Source organism: Cyanistes caeruleus, chromosome 18 (genome assembly GCF_971803275.1).
Source record: "Cyanistes caeruleus chromosome 18, bCyaCae1.hap1.1, whole genome shotgun sequence".
Classification (NCBI taxonomy): domain Eukaryota; kingdom Metazoa; phylum Chordata; class Aves; order Passeriformes; family Paridae; genus Cyanistes; species Cyanistes caeruleus.
The window spans coordinates 1,139,664-1,162,891 of record NC_141718.1 but is presented as its reverse complement, the minus strand read 5'-3'; the positions used below and the strand labels follow the sequence as shown (position 1 = coordinate 1,162,891).

General features: G+C 44.5%; 1 protein-coding gene across 4 annotated transcripts in view; it reads left to right on the top strand.

Annotated features, from left to right (window-relative positions):
* The first annotated feature begins 762 nt into the window (after window positions 1–762).
* The window catches only part of TMEM132C (transmembrane protein 132C), a 168,126-nt gene continuing 145,660 nt past the window's right edge, over window positions 763–23,228 (top strand). Inside the window, exons 1-2 of one of the 4 annotated variants that reach the window (XM_086856496.1) lie at window positions 763–916; window positions 974–1,130. In XM_086856496.1, the coding sequence (XP_086712622.1) occupies window positions 1,085–1,130 (46 nt within the window). In that variant the 5' untranslated portion in view covers window positions 763–916; window positions 974–1,084. Of the gene's footprint in view, window positions 917–964; window positions 1,131–13,176; window positions 13,410–23,228 lie in introns of those variants that run through there. The other 3 variants (XM_086856495.1, XM_023937210.2, XM_086856497.1) reach the window with 3 other exon arrangements.

Sequence of the window (23,228 nt, the reverse complement as noted above, 5' to 3'; positions counted from 1 at the left end):
CCGCCGCCTGGAGCCCCTCTCAGCCCCCCGAGCCCTGAGCCGCTGTCCCGGCCCGCGGGTCCCGCTCCATCCCCGTCCCCTCACGCCCCTGAGGGTGGGGCTCGGCGCTGCCCCCTCCCTCCCTCCCTCCCTCCATCCCTCCCTCCCTCCCTCCATCCCTCCCTCCCTCCATCCCTCCTCCCTCCCCGGGAGAAGTGGCAGTGCGCGCCGCGGCCGCGGCCCCTCAGAAAGGCGGGGAAAGCGGCGGAGGGCGCTCGGGGCCAGCGCAGCCGTGGGGACGCGCCAGCCGCGCCGCTTCCCGCACCTTTCCGCACCTTCCCGCACCTTCCCGCACCTTCCCGCACCTTCCGCACCTTCCCGCACCTTCCCGCACCTTCCCGCACCTTCCCGCACCTTCCGCACCTTCCCGCACCTTCCCGCACCTTCCCGCACCTTTCCGCACCTTCCCGCACCTTCCCGCACCTTCCCGCACCTTCCGCACCTTCCCGCACCTTCCGCACCTTCCCGCACCTTCCCGCACCTTCCCGTCCCTTTGCTCAGCCGCTCCTCAAGTTCTGCGCAGGGAGCGTCAGCGGTGCCGGCCGGGGCACTCACCATGGGCGCTGCCGGTGCCCGCCGGGGTTAGCGCGGGGCGGAGAGCGCGGAGAGAGAGCGGAGAGAGAGCGGAGAGAGCGCGGAGAGAGGAGCGCGCGGAGGGCGCTGAGCGCGCGGAGAGCGGCGCGCGGGGAGAGCGGAGGAGCGCGCGGAGCGGCACGCGGGGGAGCGCGCGGAGAGAGCGGCACGCGGAGGGCGCTGAGGGCGCTGAGCGGCGCGCGGAGAGAGCGGCACGCGGAGCGGCACGCGGAGGGCGCTGAGGGCGCTGAGGAGCGCGCGGAGAGAGCGGCACGCGGAGGGCGCTGAGGAGCGCGCGGAGAGAGCGGCACGCGGAGCGGAGGGCGCTGAGGGCTCTGAGGGCGCGGAGGAGAGCGCTGAGGAGCGGGCCCGCGCTCGGAGCGATGGCGCGGGCGGCGGGCACGGAGAGCTAACGGCGGAGGAGCCCCCGGAGCCCCGGGCCCGGGCGGGACGTGGCCCGGAGCCCCTCGGCATGGCGCGGGCGGCGGGGCTGCTGCTCGGAGCGCTGCTGTGCGGAGGTAAGGGCCGCGGCGGGCACCAGTTGATCGCGCGCCGGCCGCTCCAACTCCTTCCCCGGCCCGGAGCGCTCTCGCCAGCCGTGTGAACTAAGCCACCCCTTCCTCCTTTCCCCCCTGCTTTTCCTTTAAATCAGCCTCTCTCTGCTGCTTTCTCCCTCCCGGTTTATGGGAATGGTGGGAAACAGGGCGAGCTGAGATGGGAAACGGGCCGAGTTGACTTTCGTCCTGGAGGATGGTGGTTTCACAGATGCGTGTTAATTACTGCGCCGTGTTAAAGGAGCTTCTCGGGGGGTGTCCCAGCGCCAGCCTGGAGCGGAATTTGGGAAGAGCAGCACGGTGACAGCGTTTGGGAATAGCGTTCTTTAAATTATACGGGAAATGTGCGGTGTTAGCTCCGGAGCCTGGATGGAAGAGCTGTCACCCGGCTGGGAGAAGATGCTTGTTATCTTGATTAAAGGGAAAGGTTTGTCTTAGCAGAGAGGTCATTTGAATGATCTGCTGGTTTTTCTCGTCGCTGAACTTCAGTGATGAGGAGAGAGCTCCTCTGAGAAAGGCAGATCTTTTCTGAAGTGACTGAAGTGCTCCCAAGGGGGGTTTCTGTGCAGAAGAGTGGGGGACTGCCGTGTCTCAGCACTTCTCGTGTTCTTGCTCACACGGAACGTGATGGCTGTGGATGCTTTATTGAGCCACGTCCTCCTCCCCGTCTGGGTGCGTGCTGGAAGGGTGTGGGAGCTCACTAGGCTCTCTGCAATGCCCACTGTCCGTGCCATTCCTAGGAATAAAAACACAATTTTGCCTTTTATCCTGCTGGTATTAGTGGTGCTCTTTGTTGTAAGAAGATTACTCTTAATGGTTGAGTTCGGTGAGTCCTGCCAGCCCCTCTGCCAGGGCAGTTGTTTGTGGAGGCAGCCCTGAGAGACACCAAAGCGTCTCAAGGCTGAAAGCAGAAATCAGGAGCAATTCATAAAGGGACTCTTCCCACCCCAGGCGGAGGGAAAACAAAGTACTCGGCAGAAAACTGCATGGCTTCTTCATGCCGGACATTTCAATGTGAATTAAAATTAATGGGCAGCCCAGTGCCTTGACACGCTCTGGAAGTGCCGGTGTGAAGAGTCTGAAATGCAGCTTTCTGTTGCGACTGCTGTAGCCTGGAGGTGAGAGCTGTACCCCTGTGTTCCCCTGCACACACTGCCCGGGATTGATGTTCTGGAGAGCTCCTGGCGTTTGGTGCGGCCGCTCCGAGTCACCAGCGCATCCTCTGCAAACAGCGTTTGGATGGGCTAAAGAGCTGAGTTAGGCAGCGCTGTATGAAATATATACATATAAATATATACATACACATATACATATATATATACACACACACACACATATATACACACACACACACATATATATACACATATATATATATACACACACACATATATATACACATATATATATATACACACACACTTATATATACACACACACATATATATGCATATATATATACACACACACATATATATATACACATATATACACACACACACATATATATATACACACACATATATATACACACACATATATATACATAAATATATACACACACACATATATATATATATACACACACACATATATATATACATAAATATATACACACACACACATATATATATATACATATATATACACACACACACATGTATATATATATATATATATACACAGCGGTTGGGATTCCTCGTAAAGGCACGAGAAAGAGAGCTGATAAACACCCCAACTCCTGAAGCCTTTTGTCCCTGCTGGAAGCTGGCTCAGCGTTGTCTCAGCCGGGCAGGACACAAGCCGGGAGTGGTGCCCCAGCTCTGCTCTGCCTCGAGAAAAGACAAAATATTGCTTTCCTTCAGGGGAGAAAATCCGAGAGGGGAATTGGCCTCTCAGCATTGTTGGGCGCTGTATGATTTAGAAAGGAGCCACTTAATTAAACTTATTTAATAAGGTGTTTGTATAGTTTCCTGTGGAGCCTTAATGAGTGTTTCGTTTGCACTCCTCTCGTGTATTTGCACTCTCTTTGTTGGCGTGTGAGGATTGTGATTGTTCTTGAGAGCCAAAGTCCAACTAAATGAAAGTCACTTTATAGCTCGCAAGCAAAAACGTTTGTAAATGTGCTGAGAAACTTAGTGTTATAGACAAGTTGTCGTTTGCTATTTAAAGAGTTATATTTACTTCTCTAAACTCATTAGCATCTCCTATCAGGCTTGAATTTCTAAGAAAATTCTCCTGAAATGTTGCCTTAGGCCTCAGTGTGCCATTATGCTGGGGTTATTATCTGGCCAATAATGTTAATTCATTCAATCTCAAGAAAGAAGCTTGGCATTTAATTTAAGCCATGCCTCTAGTCAGACCAGGATGTATAAAAGTCAGCGTGCAAAAGTGCTCTTGCATTTAGGTGCAAGCACATGTTTTACATACCAATTATTGGATGGCTGCTCCTTAGGTGGAGAGGATGTGTGTGAAATTGTATTTACATAAGTAAATCCCAAGTGTATATATATTCCTTTCAGGAAATGACCTCTTTTCAGCAGAGTGCTAATGCATGTGCTTAAGCCCCTTTATAGCCTATGGGAGGTATTCATGAGCTTGAAGGCAGATTATTTATTTATTTTAATAGCTTTTCTGGGGCAGAGCGTAAATGTGAACACACATGTACGGATTTACTTCGTTTTGTAATGGAAAGATGAGTGGGAATCTTAATTTTCCTACGAGCAGCAAGCTAGAGCAAGGCTCACTGAGAGTGCAAGTACAGTTAGCCCTAGGAAAGCATTTAAGGATGCACAGCTAGAGAAGTGATTTGTTTGCACAAGCATCTGTAAGTGCAGGAAAGTGTTGAACAGGAGCAGCTGTTGAAGGTGCATGGAGTTAGCAGGATTTTAGGGACAGAATCAGTGTTGGAGCACAAATACAAACACAGCTGTGCATCCATAGGTTGGCACAGCACCTGCCAGGGTTCTGCTCTGCCCTTCTTCATCCCACAGCCCTGCAGTACGTCCTTGTTTTAGTTACACTGCAGTGGACGCTGATTGAGGCTCTTTATTTTAAACATTGTTTCATTCTGGTTTTAAATTAATCAAGCAGTGAGGTGTTTTTTTTTAATAGCTTGTTTTGGAAGTTCAGTAGCATGGCATACCCTACTGTTATGGAAAACTTCCTACATTTCCTTTTTCTCAATTTCATCACGTTAGTGCTAGCCAAGAGCACAGCAGGAACTTGCATTATGTTAAATTATAGCTGCGTGGAGTTTTTATAAGTGGCTAATCTCTCTTCTAGGATAGAACCCTTTCAAAATGGAGATAGTGCTATTAATATTCCACTTTACTTTGTTTTCATATTTGGTAGTAGATCAAAGTTTATTAGACACCGTACTTACCTAGTAAAACACCCAGCAGTTGTACTGCAAATGGCTGTTCAAAGCTGCTTCTAAGTGCATGACTGTGATATAAAATATCATCCCTGTAATCGCTTCTCTAATGCATAAATGTGTGTCTGGCTCTTGAATTGCAGAACTAAATATCTGTGTAAAATTAAGCACTAAACAGAACAATGTTATGTTTTCTTAAATGGCCAGATATCAGTAAGTATTGACAAGTACTCTGTTCATTGGGATGAAGGGATGAGGTTTTATTGTGAATTGGGATTTAGTTCTGTGCTTTTAAAGTCTAATGACAAAGCAGAAGTTCAGCACTACTGAAAGGTGGCTTGTAATGAAGAGCCAGAAACTCTGTCAATAATGACAAATTTGCCAGAAGTGCTGGAATACAAACTTTCCTGGTTAGAGGTTTTGAGGTAATGCCCCTCTGCAGTAATCTTCCAGAGCTTTTATTCCATGGTGTGGTTAAGGTTGTGTCTACCTAAGACAGTTAGGTGACAAATAAATTAATTAAAGCCTGCAGTCTTCAGGGGGTGATCATGTCATTAAAGAGGTCATGAGATTTCATGCCTAGAATCCCAGTTTTCTCCAGGGCTTAGGTAACCTTGTTCATTTATTCATAACCTGCATGGAAGTTTGTGCTGCCAGTGAGATTTTGGCAGTGGTTCATATCTGCTAGACCCCAGTAGATGTGTCCCAACTATTCCCAAGAGAGACAAAAAGCATATTATGATAAAAGGTACAAAGTGGCAACAAGCTGAGAGAACTGGTGTGTAAACACAGTAATGGAAAACCATCCAGTAGGGATGGTAAAGAGGTAAACTGAGGAGTGAGGGAAAGCAAATGCAGGTTGTGGGTGACTTCCAGTCGTACCTGCCCATCAGTTGGGAGGAGGCATTTGTGTGCAGCAGGGAGAGCTGATTCCACAGAGGAGCTGGGTTATTGTAAGGCTGTTAGCAGGAACTGTGCTTGGTCTCTGCTGTCAGGATTAGCCCTGCCTTGCTGTTCTTGTCAATCATTTCTCTGTCTCTTATCCACTGTGATTGTCACTTTGGTGAAAGACTTGACCCTGCTTTGGCCACCTTGTCCAGTGGGACTTTTTGGTTTGTTTAATGTCTAAACACTGCAGTGATAAAAATACAGGCAGTATTTTGGGATGCTGTAAGGTGTTAGTTTAAGGTATTTGGCTGAAATTTGACTTGGCTGTCCTTCATAGTCATTAGCAATAACTTTCTGGCCAGAAAAGTTGTTTTTGTCTACTTCAAACTCTTGTCCTGACTTGCTCTTAGAGGCCTGAGTCCTTTATATTTTATTCAGCCTTCCTTAAAGACTCAGTACCCTGGCAAAACAGTTTCACAGTGTTCAGCTCTTCAAGCAGTTGTACTGTTTTGTGTTCTGTGGACTGGCTCAGGCTCTAGTGACAGATGTGACCCCTTTGAAACAGGGACGGACAAATGGTGCATTGAAAGTTCATAGCTTCTGCAGTCTCCTCACTTAGAGGTATCTGCTAAAAGCCTGCGGATGCATCTCGCTTTGGAAAGAATTTCAGCCCAGCAGTGCCTGTGTTTTAGTTAGCAAATGGAAATCCTCTCTCTTTATCTATTTGTTCACATTTTTTTGGGTCAATACACAGCCTCAGGTCAGCATTTTTCTTTTCAGCTGTATCTAGTGAAATGACCCAGTGAGTGTACTCTTCTATTTACCTTGCTCATCTAAAGCATATTAATCTGTAGAGCTTGGATTCCATAAACAAAGTGTCATCCCCATCACTAAAATTACTGGCAGCTTTGCAGCCCTGGTCAATTAAGTGAACTTTTCTTTAGAGAACTACACTGGGACTAAGTGGTTCTTTGCCACTACACTTCAGAAATGTGCTAATGTCTTCCTATTGCAGCACTGACATCTTGGGTCAGTAACTTTGTGCTTGGAGACAGCTTTTTCTGGCACTTTTTTTTGCTTGAATAACAGAGATCATGTTAATTGTAGTGCCACTGTCATTAGCCAAAGCCTGCTCTTAGAACTGTGCAGTTTTAGCAGCTTGACAGATGTGAGCAGCCAGACAAGTCCCCTGAAGTGGACACTTCTATTGTACACTGCTGCAAGAATTTAATCTGATTTTGCCTTCACTGGGGTTACAAGTGTCATGGGTAAGGTCAAATTTTTATTTTTTTTAGATTAATCATTTATTCTCACATCCTATTTTTAATATTCTGCAGTTGTTATAACATTTCCATAATTTCGTAGAAGTGCAGTGTGAAATTTAAAATATTTTTATTATAATTATGTTAATGGATGTTGCCCAAATTTCTCTTTTGTGATTTTAGTTGTGTATTTCTTTGTAAAACCACCACCCTGCTGTAAGTGACTTGCCCTTTCCAATACCATGAAGCCAGCACTAGGTCCCAAAACAGTGGTTAGGAATTTAACATTTATGAAAAAACTTTGAAGGTAACTAAGAAGGTAAAGTCAGAGAAAATTGCTTATTTATGAAAAAAAAAAGCAAAAAACCCAAAACCAAACTTCTAAATAAATTTATGCTTTTAGACAGAAAAAAAACAACTTAATTGTTTCCTGAGTACATTTAAAAATCAGATTTTCTGTGCCCAAAGAGAAAATGTTAAGTAAGTAAAAGGAAAGCTGATGTCCCCTGATGCAACAGAGGGGTTGGACCACTGGATTCTGCTCATGAACTGCAGCAAGCAGTCCCAGGGTGGAGATGTTGAAATATCCCCACCAATATATTTAAAGTTTTCTTTCTTAAGTAACTGCTGCATTTTGCTGCTCAGTACCATTTTTCAACTGGGCAGCTCTTCATTTGAAAATATTTTTGCAATTGATATAATTTACAAGACAATTTGCTTTTAAAATTGGGCTTGCATCCCAAATTTGCTTAGATGGTTCTCTATTTTTGGTGAACTGTTTCACATAAAGTGACCATTTTGACTTCAAATAGATGTATTCAGATACAAACTGACAGATATTCTATGAATGTTTTTCTGTAATATTGTATTGCTGTTACGAAAATCAACTGTTTTAACTGTGATGAAAAGATTTGTCATTCCAGATGATTTCTGAGAAGCATTGTAACTTTATGCAGCCATTTAATTTTTCCTTCTGAATTAAGAGTGAAAGTTAACTTTTGAAATGTTTGTTTCTGCCCTTGTGAAATTCCATTTTCTAACTAGTTGTATTGCCTGAGGGTGCTGTTCCTTACCAGCTTGAGCCAATGGAAGCTGATGCTGCCAGGTTTCTGCCCTCTCCCAAACTGAGCCACCCTCTTTTTGAGCCAACTCTGGCTTGCCTCTAATTCCTCTGGAAACTGCTTCAGGGGAGATAAAGCACATAAAGTACACTTCTTTTATTTATTTTATTTTTTTTTTTAATAAAGGGTGAGTTTGTATCACCTTGGGATCAACTTCCTGCTTGAATAAGCAAGAAGGGGGAGGGACAGCAGGGCTGAGCTGGGTCCTGCAGCCCAGCAGTTGCAGTGGTATGGCTTTAATTTGTCCCTGGGACACTCCAGTAAAAAAAAGGGATTGTTCTGGGAGTTGCTTACATCATGTATCCACTGCAGGATATTAAACACTGAGAGGTTAGGGAACATGAGAGGCACTCTGTAAATGATGCAGCTTTGATTTCTATATTGGGTGGAGTTTTTTCTCATTTTGCTGGTTCTGTATCATGTTGAACAAATAAAAGTGAGGCTTACCTTAATATACTGACATTTCCTCATGCAGGTAGAATGTTCTTTTTGATGTTTAAGATAAAACTATTTCCCTGAGCTCAAACCAAACTCACACCATCAACCCCACAACAAACAAAAAAACCCCTGAGTTTCTTGCACTGTTATTTCAAATGGGATTGGCAGCGCTACTTCTTATTAGAGTTGTCATTAAGAGAGTTTGGTTTTAGTTTCTTATAAATTCCTCAACCATTAACTGTTTCAGCTAAAGAATTCTGTGCCAAGCATCTGCCTCAGATTGAAGAATTTTATTTTTTTTTTATTTTCCAGAACTTCAGCCAAGAATTCAGTGGTTTACAAGAACAGAGCTCGTGGAGGGGGGTGGGGGCTAGAAACTCTGGATTCTCCTTTGTTTAAAAATAGTTGCTGACCTCTTGTTTGAGAAGCACTGATGAAACATGCCAGGAGGAGACTTGGGAGATTGCTGAGAAAACAGCCCATGGATGATTTGATGGGATGTCAAGTTAGCAACATCTGAAAGGATAATTTTGCTTATGACAGGGAAAGAGTCAGTGTGTCCTTAGAGCTGAAACCTGTGGAAATGGCTGGACCCCGGGCATGTGCCTGCCAGGGTGAGCTCTGCCCTCCTGGCACTTCCAGATGTTGTCTGCAGGAGTCTGGCCTGAGCTGTGGGCAGGGGCAGTGTCCATCCATCCTTGTCCTGGCCATGCTCTGGCTCTGCAGGCTGCAGTGTCCATCCTTCCTTGTCCTGGCTCTCCAGGCTGCAGTGTCCATCCTTCCTTGTCCTGGCTCTCCAGGCTGCAGTGTCCATCCTTCCTTGTCCTGGCTCTCCAGGCTGCAGTGTCCATCCTTGTCCTGGCTCTGCAGGCTGCAGTGTCCATCCTTGTCCTGGCTCTGCAGGCTGCAGTGTCCATCCTTCCTTGTCCTGGCTCTGCAGGCTGCAGTGTCCATCCTTCCTTGTCCTGGCTCTGCAGGCTGCAGTGTCCATCCTTGTCCTGGCTCTCCAGGCTGCAGTGTCCATCCTTGTCCTGGCTCTCCAGGCTGCAGTGTCCATCCTTCCTTGTCCTGGCTCTCCAGGCTGCAGTGTCCATCCTTCCTTGTCCTGGCTCTCCAGGCTGCAGTGTCCATCCTTCCTTGTCCTGGCTCTCCAGGCTGCAGTGTCCATCCTTCCTTGTCCTGGCTCTCCAGGCTGCAGTGTCCATCCTTCCTTGTCCTGGCTCTCCAGGCTGCAGTGTCCATCCTTCCTTGTCCTGGCTCTCCAGGCTGCAGTGTCCATCCTTCCTTGTCCTGGCTCTCCAGGCTGCAGTGTCCATCCTTGTCCTGGCTCTCCAGGCTGCAGTGTCCATCCTTGTCCTGGCTCTCCAGGCTGCTCTCCTGGAGCAGTGAGGGAGGAGAAGCAGAGCTGGGCAGGTGGGCACAGACCTGCTGAAAGACCTGCTGCTGAAGTGTGTTTGATCCATGCACTCACATCCAGCTGTTGTTGGGTTGGTGCTGTGGGCGTGCTGGTGGAGACAGTAATTATGCCTTATCCATCTTTATTCCTTCAAAGCCTTTTTGCATGACTTGAAGTGGTGTTTTTTAATTTTCTAATTTCATATCTCTCTGGAAACAGCCAAAATGTTTGATTTTTGCACTGTAGAATCAAATGACCTCCTACTCTGCTGGCACGAAATAGAGTAGCAAATAGAATAAATACTTTGGGGAAGTTAATATAGTATTGACTTCTCAATACCTGTTAAATTTCAATGATCAGAACATGGGGGAAGAGAGAGATTGAATTTGGCTGCCCCTTAGTGAAGGGTGAATAATATCATCCTAAAAGCTCAATTTTAGGGGTTCAGTTTTGATGCAGATTTATGTAAAATCTTCAATTTGTATTACAGCTTTGTCCTACTTCATAGTATGCTTTGTTGTTATTCCTTGCATTCCCATGTTTTAAATGATGAGTTTGATCAAGGCTGTGTCTCTGCTCCTTTGGTGGGATGTGGAATTCTGTGATGTTTCATGGTTCCAGGTGTGCAGCATGGAGCTGTTTAGATGGAAAAGATGCTTCTCTTTGTGCCCAGCTGTGATTTGGATTCAGACTCATTCATATATGGGTGGTAGAGCTGGAAGAGGCCCCACGTTTTCTGGGCAGTGTCTGCTGTGAAATGCTTGTTGTGTGTGACAGCCTTTGGCACCAGTAGCCAAGGAGAGCTGCACCTGCCTAACCTTGGTGAAAAGGCTCTGCCTCCTGAAGAGCTGATGTGGCACTGCATGGGCTTGTGATTCTCCTTGACTGGGGCTCTTGTGTCTATCCTGCTGTGTCTTCAAATCTTTGTCTTTTAGATGGCCTTATTTTTACTATTAAAAATAGGAAGTCATGTTTTATTTGGCAGAGTGACTAATTGCTATATTTTCCATCTTTTAGAGGTGCTCAAAGAGACAGTGTTGTATGACAGATGTTACTGAGCTCATACTGTATCAAATGCCTTTGTGCTTCTCTTTTTCATAATTATACCCTTGATAATTTCAGAAAGAGATCTATTAAAGGAATTCAGAAATACAGAACTCTGTTCCCATGTATATGTGTTGAACTCACTTGTCATTCCATCACAGTGAGAAAAGGGAAGAGCAAGGAATTCGAAGTGGAGTTTCCCTATTTTCTGTAATTCTCTCCCCAGCTATATGTGCAGGTGTGAGTGTTGAGGTAACCTGTCAGATTTCATTTGTTCATCTGTGGAATGGAAATGACTGGAAGACTTGATTACCTTTTTGTTATCGTAATGTGGATAGGAAAAATGGTTTTTACTTTGGGGTAAATTGCAAGTTCTCTGTACAATAGTACCTGCAGCTGATTAGGGAGTATTGTGAATTATTGCTGTTTCATTTTCACTGAGGGATAGCCCCACTCTGATAAAATATCAGGATCACATGATAGTGCTCAACAATTCACTGCAGGTGCCCATCAGTTACATTTCCATATTGATTCCATAAGCTGATGTGTTGTGCTTTGGAATGTCAGCAAGCTTGTAAAAGGAATTTTTCCAATTGTATGTGACATAATGGAATTAGAATATTCTCCTGTTTCCTTTGGAGTGTCGTGAGCAGTCTGGAGATAAAAGGGTGGTGCTGACTGGTCGTGAAAGAGAAATGTGGAAACACCTATAGTGCAAGGTCCGTCTGGAAGGTCTTTATTGCATTATGCCCTTATTCAAATAACCAGAGATTCGTGTGTTGCCTTGGCTATTTCACGGATTAAACTTGGATATCGCTGTAGTTCAGGCTCAAAGCTTCACAAGTCCTCAAGGCTTCAGGCTTCCATTGAACTTTAGTCTTGGTTTTGAAAATTCATTTAGAATTAAATTAGCTGTAGCGATGAAACTGTGGCACTTTAATAGGAATCATCAGATGACATTTAAACATGATCCTGTAGTGCAGTCATGTCAGAACTGGTTTGAGGTAAAAAAATCATGCCTTTAGGCAATATTGTTCAGGAAAGTCACAGATGCAAATGGTTCCTTTGAACAGAGCTTACATTGATTTGTTTTTGTTTTGAGAAGAGGAAGAGGATCCACCTTTGTCAGTTGTTGAGATGTGTGAATTGGAATTGAAACCACAGTTCTGAGTGCCTCTAAAATTTGGACCCTGATCTAGACCCTGAAATGCATCTTTCAGCTTTATAGAGCAAATCAATTCAATGGTGCTTCCAAACCCGTTTAGACTTCAGCAATGTTCTGACCTTTTTTTGTATTTTGTTCCTCTTTCACCTCCTCCCTTCTTTTTTCCTTTAAGAAAGGTGTGTGAGATTGGAGCCATGAGGCTCCAGAGCTTATTAGTTGCTCTTAACTTTTCCTAGTTAATTATTTAATGACTGTGGACTTCTCTAAAATGAAAGATGAGGTTTTAGTGTTAGAACCTGTACAGGAAGGCCTGCCAAGGCACTGGCATGAGCTGTTGGCTGATAGAGTTTATTTATCTAACAAGTCATGGTTGCTTGGTGGAGTGCCTTCAGCCCACCTTGTTTTCTGTGCAATTTCCCTTCCAATGAACAAAACTGGATTTGATGTGTCAGACATTCTTAGTGTTAGTCACAGATAATAGTTCACAATGATTTTTTTTCCCCCAGCATTTACATATTCCTTTGTTGGAAGAGGGGAGAGTTCAGGATGCAGGGTGTAATTTGGCACTGCTAGACAGTGAGAGTTGGAGTGATTTTGGAAATTTCTCTCTTTATGTGATAATTATTCTCTTTATAAGTGATAGGTGCAGTTCAAATAGAACTGTTTCAGTATCCTTCATGAGAGGATGTTTGAAACAATCTGAGTCCATTTGCTCGGCTTAATAAAGGGCATTTAATGCAAATCATTTGGCTGTTATAAGTTGAGGCATTTAAAATGTATTTATCCTTGATCACTTATTTGGTTTTCACCTCTAGAGAAATCAAATGTAACCAGAATTTTCCTGACTCTGCCCTGTGTCATGCCTTGCACAGTATCTGGACGCAGAGGGCAGCTCAATTTTGGTGGAATTTCGGTCAGGAGTTTTATCAGCACAGCAGTTACCCATTTCATCTCTGCCTTTATCAAATAATAATAATTCATGTGCTGGTTTCTGGCTTCACCTGAATGTCAGTGTTCTTTCCAGCTGCTGCAGTGGGGTGATATGCAGGGAGGGCAGGACAAAGCACAGTGTTTTCATTTCAAACTGTAGAGTTTGTTTGGGTTCTTGCTGCTAATTGGGGCTGGAAGCTCAGTCCTGGCTGTCAATATAATGGCTGAGGTTATTGTTATGGTGATCAAGTGATGCCCTTTGTTCAGGAGGTGACTTGAGTTACCAAGGGCAGGCATTGCTTTAGAGGGAGGGGATTTGCTGTCTGGGCTGCAGCTGGAAGTGTTTTCTGTGTGTTGGGCTGGAACAGCTGAAGCGTGCCCAGGTGCTGCAGTGACAGCCCAGGTGAGCTCTGTTCAACCCCGTTAACTTCCAGTGAGCTCTGCTAAAGTGGGCAGCACTTGGTGGGAATCCATCCCCCTGACACAGACTTGTAGATAAAGTTAAAAACCTGGGCTCCTCTCTGCTCCAGTGATCACAGGAGAGTAAGGAATGCTTCCAGAGGATAATTCACATTGATGGGATGTTTTGACTCCCAAAGGACCTTTCTTCTTCCATTGACAGAGTAAGTTTGTATTTCTGGGCATCAAATGGGGCTGAAAAGCTCAATTTTCTTTTGTTACCTGTGCTCTGTTTTGTGCATTTGGTTATCCAAATATTACTCTTATCCTAATATTACTCTTATACCTTCTTGGAAAACAAGTTGGGAGTTGCCAGCCTCTGCTTTTTTTAAATTTCTGTTTGTTATTGAAGAAATACACTTGGATTTATATTGAAATTTACTACACTAAACTAGCACAAAAGTAAATAGCACTTCACATAAGTACAGGGTGAATATACACCCCCACCTCAACCCTCCCTTTTATAATTTTTCATTTGTCTCACCACATTTCAGGTTTTAGCTCATCTTAACTGAAAATGAAATCAAACAGTGTGAGGCTTTTGGGAAACTGTTTTGAAGAAAGGAAAATGCAAACCACATGGTACATTCCCGATGTGAAGATTTAGTGGAGAAATCTTTCTTCTTTGGGAAAACAAACTTGCTGGGTTTACTAAGTGACATTTCAAAGCAGTTGGAGATGAAAGGACTGTGGTCTAATTCATTGCATATGTGATATTTCCTAGTGGATAGGTGTTATGTTGAAAAAGAAGCCAGGGAAGTGCAGTAAAACTGAGGGGGTTTTGGTCTGAATTGGCAGTTTAAAAATGAGTCTAATCATATTTTTCTCTCTAAAAAGTGGCAGATAGCCATGATCAGAAAGTCACAGTTAGAATAACTGTCTGACATTTGGCACTATAATACTTTTAAAATGGGGCTTTCTCAAGCTGTAGCAGTTTTAGCTGAGGTTTTTCATGCTGTGTGTTTTCTGACCCATTCAGAAGAGTCTCTGTGAAGTGGTTCAGTTGTTTCTGAGAACAAAGGCAGCTGGAGAATCCTGAGTTCTAGCCAGCTTAGAATCATTTCCAGGAGCAGCACTAGTTGGGTTAAATCCTGTGATTTTCACTTTTGGAGGCAAAGATAGATGGTGTTTTCCTTAATCTCTCTTTCTGAAGTGATGATGATGTATGAATGCTAGCATTCATTTTTACTAAGTAAGATTCATGACTGCAGATAACTCCCTCAAACATGTCCCTGCATTACAAAAAGGCACATAGAAAGGGGGATGAAAATATTTTGAAGCTTTTGGTCTAATTCCACGAAAAATCTATTCAAAGTTGCCAGACTTCTCGTGTCTGCAAATTGGGTTTAGTCTGCTCTTAGTGAGGAACTGAGGTGGTGGCAGCAGCGTTATCCCGGCAGTCTCCTCTCTGGGGAGGAGGCTGCCTGTCTCCTCATCCTCTTTGGGGAGGATGGCAGAGCTGCAAATGGATTTTCCTGGCTTTGTTCCTCCCTGTGAGCCATGGTGGGCCCAGGTGAGAGCAGCAGAGCTCTCGCTGCCTCATCCTCCAAGGAGGAGGAGAAGCACTCGGGGCACGCCGAGGGTTAAGGAACAGGTGCTTATCCACGGGCCTGCTGTCTCATTTTGCACTCAGGATGGATAGCTTCCTGGGAAAAAATCCCAGTTTTTGTGCTGAAGGAGGGTATTGTCTTTGGGCTGGGGCTGTGTTTGTCACGGGAGGTGTGGGGATGGTACGGGAGTGCCTTTGCCTGGGGACTCTGGGAGAGCAGCTCTGCATCTCCGTCACTGATGGGGCTGTCGCTGTTTTTCACGCTCAGGGTTGCTGGCAGCATCCTAGAACTCATTTTTAACAGCACTTCAAAGACCACAGCCTTGTTCTTGGGAACCAGAAGGAAGATAGGCAGAGGATATCTGGTTCTAGGCATCTTATATTTCCTCTTGGAAATTTCCCTTGGCGTTCAGGACCCCGCTTTCTGAATCCATCTTTTATCTTCCCTTGCTGTAGCCAGACGTGCTGGATAAGTTTGCATGTGTCTCATGCAAGGAGCAAAGATTGTAGAAGGACAAAGAGAAGTTCAGTTACACTCTGGGGAATTACATTCTGTTCATGTTCCTGCTGCACAGTGCTGTGCTGGGGGAAAAAAAAAGACACATTTCTGTTATGCTTTGATATTTTTTTATAGCTGTCCCTAATGTAAGCAGGAGATTTGATCAGAACTTGCACTAATACGGAATCCTTCAGAAAATCAGGCCACAGGTTTTCTAAATTAGGCATCTGTATTAGCAGATGCTTCTGAGAGTAGCTGCTAATTTTGCTGTGCTGCAGATCAGCCTTTTAAAATCATGGAAAATTCTGTTCAAGCAAAGGGCTGTGTAAGTAAATGTATTAATATTTCTGAAGTGTGCTGTATAGTACCATGATAAGCTGCCTAAAAAGTTTATCAGAATGTTCATTATTCAGTGCAACACTTGAATATTGTGTCTTGAATGACTGCATGGGGTTATACATAATGATAAAGAAATGGTGAGCAGCTGTCTGTTGTGTCAGCCTTACTCACAAGTACTCTGGAAGAAATAAATTGTCATTAAAGGCTGTATCTTAATGCAAATGTATGTGGGGATGAATTAAGTTTAAGTCTGGATTTCCTTATTACTTTTTTAGTGCTTTCCTTGGCAAACTTAACATTCTTTTTTTGTGAAGGAACCTTCTGGCTCATTGTAGACTATTCCTGCTGCTTTTAATATCCTTTGAGATTGATTCATGAAGTGCCAACATCTTGAGCTGTGGAAAAAGGGTAAGAATCCTAAAGAAAGACCCTGGATACACAAGAATAAATTTGAACTCAGACTCTTTCTGTGCCACTTTGATCTGAAAGAGACATCTTGTGATTCAAAGGAGCTTTGCTGTTAACTAAGACCATGAATTTAGTCAGTTCCATTTTGATTAAAAACTGATAGCATTAGCAAAATATATAAAGATAACATCTGTTTCAGGTTTATTGGAGTGATACTTTAGAAAACTAAAAGAGCTATGTCTGGTAATTTTTGAATGTGTCTGTGTGCAGTAACTGCTTGGAGGAAAATCTGTGGCTGGATGAGCTCGAGAACATTTTTCTCTTGGTGATGTTCAGTGATTAATGTGCTGCTTGGTAGAGGATGGGCTGGTGTGTGTTTCCATTTCACTGGCTGACAGTTCAGCACAGGACAGTGGAGCTGTGAGGAAACCAAAGAAAATGGAAGTGGAGGATGGAATCCATCGCTGGAAGGGTGTTGGGATCCCTGGCAGACCTGGAGAGGGTGGTGGACCCAAATGCAAACAGCTTGGAACTGTGCAGGCTTTGAAAATTTACCAACAATTCACGTCATGGGAAGGAAAACCTGAGGCTTTTTGACTTCTTTAGGTCTGTGAGCAGAGGGCAGGAAGAAAAGAACCTCAAAGCAATGTTTTCCTAGAAATGAATCAGGTGGGCACCTTTGGTTTGCTGCGTGTGCTCTGAGCAGTGTCAGGAGGATCTGCCATTCCCTTTCTGCACCCTGCATGCACAAGAAAAATTTCTCCCCCACCAGATTTCAGATGTTGTAGAATCCCCTAAAAGCTCTTTGCAGCTGTCAGGGAATGAGGATTCAACACGTTCTGGAAAAGGCTGAGCACGTTGAAGGTCAGGAATGGTATTGACCTGTATGGTTGATAAAAATATTGCCAGAACCTCCCCAAGTTTTTAATCTGATGCATTTTTTAGGTTTGAATTTAATTTTTTTCTGGGCTTCAACAACAAAAGACTTTAAGATCCTTATAAATATTCCTGGTAATTAAGCTATTGACAGTGGAGCTGTGAAAATGCACTTAGAGATTTTTTGAGTGTAGTGGTTAATGCTTTGAGAATTGTCTGTTGTATGAAGTTCCTTACAGTCAGCTTACAGGATGAAACTTTGGGTGTCAAAGTGGTAATTTCCTTCAGCAAGGAGCAGAAATAGGCTTAAGACACTCCATTAATTAATTTAACTTTTAAGAAAGGGAAATACTAAGTGTTTAGAGAGAACAGAAGTATCCTCTTTTCAAGTCTCACAGAAGTCTGTTCAATGGCTCTAGAGTTCCTTGATACTTCCTAGAGTGCCTGTCAGTGCCTTACCTGATGATGTTTTCATCTGTTTACTGACACATCACCACTGAACTGTAGTACAGGAGCTTCTTTAGCTGATAAATCAAGCTTTTATCCTCCTATCCTTCTTGCAAGAGGGCTTACTTGAAAAAAAACCAAATATTTTGTAGGTTCTTTTTACAGTGTGAACAGAGAGCAGTTATTTGTAGTTCTGAGGGCTTTCTTTTGGGACCTGTTTTTAGTTTCCTCAGGAAATGTACTGTTTTCTCTTTTTCCTCCCTTAAATGTCATATATGAAAAAAATCCAAGGAAATGGTGGCGTTCAAATAATTGTAACTGAGAGCAGAAATCTTTGGTTTAGACAGCAGAGCAGTCTGTGTTTCAGAAACCTTCCTTTAATAAGCAGAAGTGACCTGAGGGTTTCTCCCAAGTTGAAGTGGTGTGATAGCTCAGAGATGGGCTGCACTGCAGATAAAACCCAGACTGAAATGCAGGTTTTTCATGCAGCCAGAGAGCCCCATGCAGGTTTTAATGCAACAGCTGTGCTCCAAGCAGCTCTGTGTGCTGTGCCCAGCCCTGGGCAGCTCCTGCTGCTCCTGCCCAGAGCCCTGGCTGAGCTCTGTGCTCCTCCCCAGCCCTGCACACGCTCTCACAGCTCTCACCTGCTCCCAAGGTAAATCCACCTTGGCCCTGGGAGCAGGTGCAGCTTTGGCTTCTGGCCAGATCGTCCTTGACAGGCCCAAGTTGGTTTTTGTACTTTGTTGTTTGGATGTGGCTGTTACGTTGGCCAAGCTCCCACAATAAATTATTTTTATGTGCCTAATTCATCCTCGATGAAGCAGACCAGTCCATTAAGGATTCTGCCACTGTTATGTGTTCTTGTGGTGTATGACATCAATAGAATGCCACAAGTTAATTACATTCTTAATTACAGCTTTGTATTGAATTAGGGATGTATTATCCATAGAATAATTGAAAACCTGCTGAGATCACGTCTGGTAACATCTAATTGTATCCCATGATTTTCCCCCCCCTAAACTTTAAATAAAAACTGGCATTTCATTTAGCATGGTTTTAATTAATTGACATGCAAAATGTAATTAGAGCTGAGGCAACAGACCAACTGTCTTAAAAAAAACCCCTCAGAAATTAATGATATTTTGGGGAACAATTAACAGTTTTCAGAGCATTCTCCTGCATTTCTGGGGAAACCTTGAGCGGGCACAATCGAAGAGAGAAGCTGCTGCTATCAGAATAAAGATTTGAATGTTCAGGGACATTCTCAGTGCTCTTCCAACTTGAGGAAACTCGATCCTCTCGCAGCTTCAGGCACAAGAAACCTAAGAGGAGCCCAGGAAGAGCGTGGGGATGAAATGATTTTCCCGGGTGCTGGGGAGGACAGGGCACGCTGCGCTGTGCCAGCAGCAGCAGAGTTTCCTGGTGGCCTGAAAGGCAGAGTTTCTCTGCCAGCTGTTACTGCCTGCAGTGGAATTGCCTCCTGCCTGCCAAGAGTTTCACCTCTGCATCAGCCAGAGCTGCTTGGGAGGGTCTGCTTTCCCTTCCTGCCTTGGTGTGTGTGGCACAGTTTGTTTGGAAGCTGTTTTGCCACCCAGCATCCAAAGAGCGCTGCTTCAGGTAACAGGGGAAAACTTTATTTCCTCTTCTCTTTCTTTCTGTGCTTTGCTTTAGCAGGTTCTTGCCCTGAATTTCAAGGCTCTGGGTAGCTGAGTTAGGCAGGACCTGGTAGTGAGAGCAGTGGTCAGGTAGTTGGCCAAAACACTGGGCATCTTTTTTCCTTTTTGCTAAAAATCTTGTCTGGGATCTTAAAACTCGCCAGACTTTGAAGAAGTCATTTGAGAAGGAAATGGAACTGAACTGTGTGTTCAGAGACAGAATTTCTGAGCCTGACTTCCAGTCAGAAGCTTTGGGTCTGTCCTTCTTCACTCTCCTTTTGTAGGAACCTTGGAAATTGTTTGAGCTTGTGCTTTGTTTAACAAATTATGATATTTTTTTTTTTCTATTGGTGTTTTTCCATAGAGGCCTGTCATTTAAATCCACCTACAACAAAGCTTTAATTCCAGGGTGAAGAATAATGTCCTTTGGCTGTTTACAGAAAGATTTTTTTGTTTCAGGACACGCAGTTATTTCCTGTGTATAACCTGCCTTAGAAGTGTTTCTGTTTGATATCTCTCAAATTGCTATGCACTATTCAGACCTGCCTATAGATAAATCTGCATCTGCTTTGTTTATGAAGGGAGAGCATATGCAGGGGTGCCAGTGCTGTGTGAGAGCAGGTTTGAGAGATCTCGCTGTGCTTGGGCACCAGCAGAAAAACCCTGGGTGCACGGGCTGAAAGCTGGCTGGCAGCCACAGCACACAGAATGGAGGGAATGTTTGCCTAAAAGACTGGATTGTGTCAGGCGTGACTAAGCAGGAATTTTAGCTAAAATGCGTTAGCAAATTGAATGCTCGGAGCAAAATAAGAACGTTCATGCTCTTATCTTTGTTCACTCGAGACTGGGGTTGATTTTTAATATAAAAAAATCAATGGAGGGAGGGAAAGGAAGTTCTGTGGAGTGTTCCTTGATTTTTAGGAATGCTGGTGGAGGTGACTGCTGACTATTTTGCCATGGCTCTGTTTACATTTCTTGTGGAATATGCGTGCCCTTTAGTCGCCTGTGGCTCGTGGGGCACTGGGCTGTCAGTCAGGCACTAAAATACTTTAATTACCCCCATGCACCAGACAGGGCAGAGAAAAAGGGTGGGAAGGGATGAAAGGAGTTTGCTTCAAGCTTACTTTCTGACTGTCAGAAGAATGATAAACTGTAAGTCCTGGCTATTATTATCCTTCCCTTGTCCAGGAAGGGCATTCCTGATGGAAAGAGGTGTGGGCTGGATGTGCTTTGCAGGTCCTGCTCTGGCTGTTTGAGGATATGGGAATGGCCACTGCAGGGCAGTGGCTCCGTGGGCTTTATCCAGCAGCTCAGATAACCCAGGGCTGAGAGGGGCAGAGATTTCCTCCCCCTGCTTCAGGACCATTATGTGTTCATAACAGACTGTGATGGTATTTTTCTTACCTTTTTCTTCCCTTCAAACTCTTAATTTCCTTCTTTTTTTTTTCCATTGACATCAAAAACACTTCCAGGTAGAGATCTTCAGCAGTTAAATTGTGTTCACCTGGAATAAATGGGAGCCCCCTTTGCTCTAAGGTTTCTGAAAAGCTGTCTCAATTAATTAATAAACAGGGAGGAAGCTTTGCTGAATTACATGACCCTGCCTGCTCAATAGTTTTTTTTTCTGGCCTGCTGTGTTCTTTGCTCATTACTTTTCTAATGATTATGTATGCAGCTCAATGAGCAAATCACCATATTCATATTTGTCCTCTACTTGGGCTTAGCATGTCAAACACTGCTGTTCTGGCAAGGTTCAGGGGACTTCTGCAATGGGAGCACAGGGCAGCTGGAGGCTCACAATTTAGTTAAAAGGTAATTCTTCTGCAGCTTTGTTCTACCACCGTATCCCCATATTCTTGGCAATATAGGGAAAAGGGGATTTGATAATGGAGCAGAGATGCTGTGGCTACAAAAAAAAAGGGGATTTTGGAGCTAGAAGCCATTGGCTGGCAGTGAGGGAGTGCACCCAGCCCAGCCTGGAGTGAGCAGTGACCATTGTGTCACTGTTTGCACCTGGGATGGAGCTGGAAGATTCTCTGTGCTCGGAATAGCATTGGAGCAGAGGTGCAGGAGGAGTCAGCTGTGGGAAATGGTTCAGGAGCTTCATGCAAAGCTGATATGCTGGACTCACATTTGCAGAAAATGCTCCTCCTGTTTCCTGAAGTCAGGGAATGCATCAGTAGGGACGGTGGTTGTGCACAAACCCTGTGTCAGGCACAGCAAACTCCTCGCCGAGATCACGACTGCATCCAGGCTGCTTGCTCTGAATTGACATTGGGATAAGCTGTTGGGGACAAAAAAAGGGATCCAATAGCCTGAGTTGGTGAGTTTAGGGAAGTTAATTTTTCTTGCTGTGATTTCTGGCAGATTCCTGTCTCCTGGAGAAGTGAGCCCATGAAACGAGCTGACAGTAATGGGCAACCGTCTGTCTTCCCATCTCCCTCCAGTATTGCCTGAGCCTCCCATTTTTCAGTGATAATGCTAAATGAAGTACGAGCTTGGACAGCAGCCAGGTGTCAGCACATGGCAGAAGGTTTTAATTCTGCTTTTAGAAACTAGATAAGTGGTGTGCTAATATAAGCTAATAAAAGCACAACCTCTCTTCTCAGTTGGACAGCTTGAGAGTGAAGATGATCATGACACTGCCATGTTGTAGGGTTTTGTGTTGGAGCCTGTTAAAGCTCTGATTATTACAGCTGTCTCTGTAACGTGCTGCCTCACTATTATAACATCTATTTGATTATATGCAATGACAGAGCAAGCAGATACATTCATTCCCTGGGAAGCTTTTTGTCTCTTGATTATGTGATTTTTTTTCACAGTTGTGTTCGGACTCAGACGCTGCTCAGGATTCATCACTGCTGTCCTTTTCCATCCCCCTCCCAACCCCAATGCTGGGAGCTCTGAGCACTCACCAGGTTATTGCATTTAGCTGCTTCCTCTCTGAGAGTCCCCAGTTTCTTTGGATGTGCTGGAACTTGTGCCCAGGACAGGCTGCTTGTGCTGTAGTCTGTGCATTCTGATGATCGTTGGAGACATCTGGTTTCACTGAAGAAATTCAAACCCGGATGCCTCTGAATGCACAAATGGACTGAAATTAGTGTTTTTAACATTAACTGCAGTAGTGCTTTTTAGCCTTTTCCTCTCATTCTCCACAGATTTTAACCCTTTCCACTTTTCAGCAAGTCTGTGCTTGAATTTGTGTGTACTCCTCTGTAACACAGGAGAAAGGGTACTTTAATTTTATGGCTTTTAAGTATGTTTTTTTAAGATGTGGGATTACTGTAAATTCATTTAGAGAGATCAGTGAAAAGAAAGTGACCACATCTCCCATTGTGAGATTTGCTCCGTTGCAGGAGGTGAGGATTTCCCCTCTACGAAATGCCAGCTACAGAGGAGCTGGTCATTTGGCACATTTCTGGCACTGAGGAATTTCGGGATGTGAGTCTGGATTTGCAGAGGAGAATGCTGTTTTCAGTGCATCACAGAGCTGGGTCTGACTTGTGCATTGCTGGATGGGTGCATTTAAAACCTGCAGCTCCTCTGCCGGGGCTGCTGAGCCGCTCAGGACAAAGCTGTGCCAGCACACTCGGAAGTGTCTCGATGGCTCCTTTGCCAGGCTGCTGTTTGCCAGCTGAATTTAGCATTCTCCTTCCCCTGATCAATGAATAGATTTTTCCCTCAGATCCTCTTTTATTTTTCAGTTTCCTCTGCAGCTTTTTTTTTTTCCCCTGTGGAAGATGAAATCTGTCACAGGGGCTTAGATTTATTAACTGCTGCCTGAGTCGCTTTGTGTGATGTCAGGGCGGGAGAGGAACTGATTGTACCCTTAGAACTGGCTTAACAGAAAGGCTTTGGGTAATTCCGTAGATTTTGAAGATGTTGTGTTGGCTTAAGTGATTAGTGTGGAAGCTTCAAAGAAGACTAAATATTTAAGGCTTTATTCTGCCCTTACTTGTACCCATGCATATCTCTGGATTTTCACATTTGAATGAAAAAGTAATTCTGCATCTCCCTTCCACCCCTTCCCTTTTCACCTCTCCCCCACTCAGACTGCACAGAGTTGATCTCCCTCCCAGCAGCTCTGGAACTCTGCCAGGTACATGTGAGTGGGGGAAGGCAGTGTGCCCTGTGAGGAGTGGATCCTAGTGGCACACAGGACATCATTCCCTGTCTTTAGAGATGACTGCTGGGTGCTGCTCTTCTCCTG